The sequence below is a fragment of the Cervus canadensis genome, chromosome 1 (assembly GCF_019320065.1).
Source record: "Cervus canadensis isolate Bull #8, Minnesota chromosome 1, ASM1932006v1, whole genome shotgun sequence".
NCBI classification, from domain to species: Eukaryota; Metazoa; Chordata; class Mammalia; order Artiodactyla; family Cervidae; genus Cervus; species Cervus canadensis.
In genome coordinates, this window is record NC_057386.1 from 75,750,476 (window position 1) to 75,756,813 (window position 6,338).

The 6,338-nt window shown below is 43.0% G+C and overlaps 1 protein-coding gene across 2 annotated transcripts; it reads left to right on the top strand.

Moving 5' to 3' along the window:
• The first annotated feature begins 248 nt into the window (after positions 1-248).
• On the top strand, positions 249-6,338 carry UCP1 (uncoupling protein 1). 2 transcript variants are annotated; one of them, XM_043488816.1, is made up of 6 exons: positions 249-386; positions 1,124-1,322; positions 3,254-3,448; positions 3,549-3,650; positions 4,358-4,538; positions 5,881-6,338. In XM_043488816.1, the coding sequence occupies exons 1-6, from the start codon at positions 249-251 to the stop codon at positions 5,993-5,995; spliced, it is 930 nt and encodes a 309-aa protein (XP_043344751.1). In that variant the 3' UTR covers positions 5,996-6,338. The 2 variants fall into 2 exon arrangements, with proteins under 2 accessions (XP_043344751.1, XP_043344823.1); XM_043488888.1 differs by having other exon boundaries at positions 249-374; positions 5,881-6,191.

The following is a 6,338-nucleotide window of genomic DNA, read 5'->3' on the forward strand; positions in this document are numbered from 1 at the left end:
CAGCGGAGGCAGAGGGCACGGCGTGGCCGGCCGGGACTCGAGGGAGCGCAGGCAGGCGCCGCTGCATCGACCCCGCCACCTGCCACCTCGCCCGCTGCAGCCCCCTGCCTGCCGCCCCCACTGACCAGAAGTCGGAGAGGACTGGTCTGCTGCCCGGCCGCGCAGGAGTGAGGAGCCAGGCAGAACTTCCACCTTTGGGACTGAAGCCCCGCTCCCCTTGCGCCGGAGTCCCCCCCGCTTGAGTCAGGATGGTGGGACACACAGCGTCAGACGTGCCCCCTACCATGGCGGTCAAGATCTTCTCTGCTGGGGTGGCGGCCTGCGTGGCTGACATAATCACCTTCCCGCTGGACACCGCCAAAGTCCGCCTACAGGTGGGGAGCGCGGTGGGCAAGGGGAGGTGCCTCGGGCAGAGAGGGGACCTCGACTGTGTGCGCCCCTTTGACTCTGGCTGCGGTTTTACCATCCTTTCTCACGTTAGGCAGAGCAGGTGGCCACGTTAAAAAAAGTTTGCCTGTCACTGGATTTAGGGTGGGAAACTGGAACATTGCAGAAAAGAACTAAAGAAGTGGGAGGGTCATGGAGGATGGGTTGACTGTGACTGTTGCCAACCTCTCCTGTACATGATTAGACAGGCACAATCTTCCTATCCTACTGCCTAGGGGTTCTGGAGAGTTCCTGGGGGTGGGACAGTGAGGTGTGGGATGGGGAGGATGTTCAAAGTATGCCTAGTAGCCAGATTCTCTCCCCTCCCCCTTTCGATAGATAGATATCTAGCTCTAGATAGATGGATGTGTGCTAAGTCGCTTCAGTCAGTCCGACTCTGCAACGCTATGGACTGCAGGCCTACAGGCTCCTCTGTCCATGGGATTCTCCAGGCAAGAATACAGGAGTGGGTTGCCATTTCCTTTTCTAGGGCATCTTCCTGACTCAGGGATTTAGATAGATAGATAGATAAGGGGAGATGTTGCTGAGAAGGCGAAAAGGACTGAAAATAGAAACACAATGGAAAAAATATCTTGGCTCAAGTTTTCTCCATTGAGGACAGCTTGATGCCAATCTTTGTTTTTTCCTCACTAGGTAGCACTCCCTTTCTCAATATTCACTTCCATCTCACTTCCAGATCCAGGGCGAATGCCTGACCTCCAGTGCCATTAGGTATAAAGGTGTCCTGGGAACAATCATCACTCTGGCAAAAACAGAAGGGCCAGTGAAACTCTACAGCGGGCTGCCTGCTGGTCTCCAGAGACAAATAAGCTTCGCCTCCCTTAGGATCGGCCTCTATGATACTGTCCAGGATTTCTTCACCACAGGGAAAGAAGGTAAGCAGGCAGTGTTTCTGGGAGGGGAAGAAGTCAGAGAGACATGTGCTAGGCTCAGCTGTGGCCCAGAAAACAGGTACATACAGGGTAGTGGTCTTCATAACAAACTGGCAAGCCAACATCAATATTTGAACACACGGAACAGGGAGCATGCTGGTGAGTGGGGAAAAGTGACGCCAGAAAGGCAGGAATGGGTCAGATCACAGGAGAGCTTGCAGGCCATGCTAATGAGTTCAGGTTTTATCCTTAAAATGATGGGAAGTCATTGAAAAATGATAAACAAGGGAATAACATAATTTATATTTTCAGAAGATCACTTCGGCAGCACTGTAAAAGCTATATAGAAAAAGGGTAAGAAAGGGGTAATTTAGAAAGGAAGAAATGATCAGGATATGCTAAAGCAATGGCAGTAAAGATTTTGGAAATGTAATTGATTAAACTTGGTGGAGAGCTGGAAGTGAGGCATAAAGAAAAGGTAGGAATGTTAAGATGACTTACAAGTTTCCGGTTGAATATCCCATTCACTGAAGGCGGGAATATAGAAACCATCTGAAGTGGGGAGGTAAGAAATTCAGTTAGGATGTGTCAAGGATAGGTAATGTCTGGTCTGCACGAGAACTTAGGAGAAACACCTGGGATAGATTTCCCAGTTGTGGGAGGAATTATCATTAGGGCCAAACAAAACAGAGAGATCTGGTGAGGAAAGGAGAGATCAATGTACCTAACAGCAGAAACTCATGGGTTTCCTCAGCAAAACCATCTTGAGCAGAGCAGTAGAGGTGGCAGCTAGATTGCAGAGATGGGCCGTGAGACGCAAAGGCAAAGAGTATGGCCCTGCTCCCAAGGAGCTTGGGAAATGAAAAGGGGATTGGAACACAGGATGGATACAACAAAATAAGACTGTAAATAGGGGCCAAAAGTGAAGGGAATTATCTAAGTATCATCTTGCCACTTAAAAGATGGGTATTATTCAGTGCTCAGCTCCTGGCTAAGCATATTGAGAAAAGAAAACAACCATAGAGCAATGAAAAGAATTGCTGAATTTCCCCTATGCAAGACATGTTAAGTGCTATTGTTATTAACTCACACAATGACTCTGTGAGGTAGATATTATTACCTCCATTTTATACAGCTTAGGAAACAGAATTAGAGACTGAGAAAGTCCTTGATGAGTAAATGTGACTGATCTATAATTATGGGAATAGGTTTGAGGATTCATGGGTCACAAAAGAGTAGGACATGTCTTAGCGACTAAATAACAACAGTGAGGCTCCAAGACTATTTGTCATTTTATTAAATGATATATGTCTTGAGTAACCCATGTTAATTTTTCAAAATCTGCAATTAAAAATCATGTGATCACTTCTCTCTTCTTATTTTTGTCCCTTTAGTAGCCTGTTGAAGTCTGACACCACTTGACGTCCCAAACTCGGGCAGTTTGTCCTTTAGGGCTTTTCCTAAGATCCCTAAGTCCAATAATGAACAGTCTCATTGATGGTTAGAAGACTAAGGTTCACTGGTGACTGGTGCTTCCACCCAATTGGGAAATACTGAAAAATAAAGCAAATGTAAAGAAAGAACTAAGTCAAATATAGGAAAGAACTAAGCCATTGTTTAAACAAGCATTGGGTTTTCTTTCTCCTTGAAAGTCTTTATTAAAAAAAAATCTCAGTCAACTTTGAAGTCTTCTAGCCCTCCTATGATTTATACATTCTTAGTATAGTCCACGGGGTGGCAAGGAGTCGGATACGACTCAGCGACTAAGCACAGCACATGATTAACACGTGCACAAGCGTTAGGGAAGTACTAAAGATATAATGACACAGTAGTATTAACCACTAAAAATTAAAAAGACATACACATGCATTCTGGGTCTTGACTTTTTTCTTTTTTGCTTGACACATCATTTTTTTCTCTTTGGATAATGACAGCTAGTTTAGGAAGCAAGATCTCGGCGGGCCTAACAACTGGAGGCGTGGCCGTGTTCATTGGGCAACCCACAGAGGTGGTCAAGGTCAGACTGCAAGCACAGAGCCATCTCCACGGTCCCAAACCTCGATACACTGGGACTTACAATGCTTACAGAATTATAGCAACAGCAGAAGGCTTGACGGGGCTTTGGAAAGGTAACTCACTTCAACATGGATTCTATAATTGTTAAAACACACATATCCAATTAGCACCTTAACATACAATGGAGCTATTCAACACTTTCTTTCCCTCCAGGGACTACTCCCAATCTGACAAGAAATGTCATCATCAACTGTACAGAGCTAGTAACGTATGACCTAATGAAGGAGGCCCTTGTGAAAAGCAGACTATTAGCAGGTAACTTTCTTTTTCATGTGGCAGGTCTGCACATTTATAATTTCATCTTGTATTATACTGAATCTCTTAATTGTAATTTAAAAAAGTAATACTTGTGAATAATAGATATAACCCTAAGCTTTAGAAGTTCTGTTGCAACAGTTTTTTTCTTTTGCAACAAAACTAAAATGCACCTGTATTTTTATATCAGCATCGTTCTCACTCAATACTAATATATGAGACTTTTGTTGGCATCTATCTTATTCTTTATAAAGCAGAATTCAGGAAGTGAGTCATCCTGCACTATTTCCAGATGAGCTAGTTAGATAAGGAGCTTCTTGGTGGTTTCATCCAAAAAGTAGAACCATTGGATAGGTTCCTAAAAATTTTATTCTAATAGGTTCTAGAAGCATTGAAATTCTCCTTGGACAATGACTTTAATTTTTTTTTAAGAAAGTATAAATGCCTATGTATTGAATATTATGTCATGCCCTAAGGACAGAGGTAAGTAACTGGTTATTTTCCTAAAGCACTTATAATCCAGTATGCCATGTACCATTTGCCAACTTTTTCTAAAATTATGACATTCCTTACTGTATGTTATTTATTCATAAGACAACCATGTTGACCTCCTGTTATCAACAGGTTTTCGAGGATCTGATAGATAACTAAAAACTAGATGCCCCTCCCAAGAGTCTAGTGTTGACCTGTCTCACGACACGTTTCAGACGATGTGCCCTGCCACTTCGTGTCCGCTGTCATTGCCGGATTCTGCACAACGGTCCTGTCCTCTCCGGTGGACGTGGTGAAAACCCGATTTGTTAACTCTTCACCAGGACAGTACACAAGTGTGCCCAACTGCGCGATGATGATGCTCACCAGGGAAGGGCCGTCAGCTTTTCTCAAAGGGTAGGATGTGCTCTTCTGTATCTATAATGTTGTGTTCAGGGATTCTGTGTGCTACGGGGGGCCGTCTCATCTGAACAGTTGACAGCTGACCAGCCTTAGAATGGGCAGTGTGCTGAGTGTCTGCTTTTCTTTGCCATAAATCTCTCCAATACACCAATTCCACTGTGTCAGAAAACTTAAAGCTGTGATAGTAAAATCTTCTCAAGCTCGATCAGCGGCTCATTCGAAACCGACAGCCTGTCCCTTGGTCTCAATCTATTGGGTGAGGGGAGAGGGGAGAGGGGAGTTATTTTTTAATGGGTACAGAGATTCAGTTTGGGATGGAGATGGGGAGTGGTAATGATTGCTCACAATGAGAACATATTTAATGCTACTGAATTATACTATTGAATATATATATAAGAGAGACATATATATATATACACACACACACATATATGTATATATATAAATGGCTGGCTAAAATTATAAATTGATGTTATGTATATTTTACCATAAAACACATACACACACACATTCAGGAGTCAGAAGATATATGTTGAGATCCCCCAAAATATTGAGGGGTGATCTATATAGGCAAGATCTCTAACATACCTATCCAAGGCAGATTTAACAGATTTAACATCATTTTCTCTGGGAATATTTCATTGCTGTAGACAGGGTTTGCAAAATAAGTCATCTGGTGTGTACAGCATGGCAGAATTCTTCAAAATAGCAAGAGCAACATAAACAACAAAATGCAATTCAGTTTCTGACCATCCCTCTTAGGACCAGAATTACCAAGATCTAGACAGCACTGACTTCTCGACCCTGGAAAATGGTCTAATTACTCATCACTTTGCTTTCTCCACTTACTTCCTCTTTTAAACTATTAAAGTTTCCTACTCTCCATTCAGAAAGCAAAGGAAAACAAGATTTCCTCTCCCCTCAAAAAAGAAAAGATGATGGAGATGAAGGAGGCAAGCTTTGGTTTGGTTTAGTGGGACTGTTGTATAGATGTGAACCTCTGGATTTTGTTGTTCAGAAGCAGGGTAGGGCACCTGGATGAAACTTGGGGCAGAGGAAGGAAACATGAAGAGTGGGTACTCTCAAGCACCCGCACTGGAGATGGGTGAAACAATGAGAAGCATACACAGCCTGGACTAGAATTTGTTGTTGTTCAGTTGCTCAGCCATGTCCAGCTCTTTGTGACCCCATGGGCTGCAGCACGCCAGGCTTCCCTGTCCTTCACCATCTCCTGGAGTTTGCTCAAACTCATGTCCACGGAGTCGATGAAGGCACACACTATAATAGCTATAAGAATTTTAAGCAAACTAATAGAATGGTGACATCACTTTTCTAGATTTGTACCTTCCTTCTTGCGACTGGGATCCTGGAACGTCATCATGTTCTTGTGCTTCGAACAGCTGAAACGAGAACTGATGAAGTCGAGGCAGACCATGGACTGTGCGACCTAATCCTCCTTGGGAAGAAGATGGAACAGACTAGTGGGGATCTTTGCTAACCAGATAATTTTAAAAAGCAAGCAAACCTATTCACTTTATTTCACCCAGATAAGGAAATTCTGGTAGAGAGTTTTGGACTATTTTTTTTCCAAAGGAAAACTACTATTTCCTATGACTTTTATTCTCAGTATTTTAAGGAAGGGAAAGCAAAACATTCAATATATACCCTGGCAAATGTAATATCCAGATAAGCTACTGTATTTAACTGACTACTTAGTGGGGGGAGGGATTTTATGATTGAATATGAAGATCTTTGACATGTTTTCATTATTAATTCAATTATTAATTGATGGAA

Bases quoted from the DNA above. Each gene is read 5' to 3' on its own strand.
- UCP1 (XM_043488816.1), top strand. From the start codon at position 249: ATGGTGGGACACACAGCGTCAGACGTGCCCCCTACCATGGCGGTCAAG. The intron at 387-1,123 runs GTGGGCAAGGGG...TCTCACTTCCAG, and splicing joins GCCTACAGGTGGGGAGCGCG to ATCCAGGGCGAATGCCTGAC. The intron at 3,651-4,357 runs GTAACTTTCTTT...GACACGTTTCAG, and splicing joins GAAAAGCAGACTATTAGCAG to ACGATGTGCCCTGCCACTTC.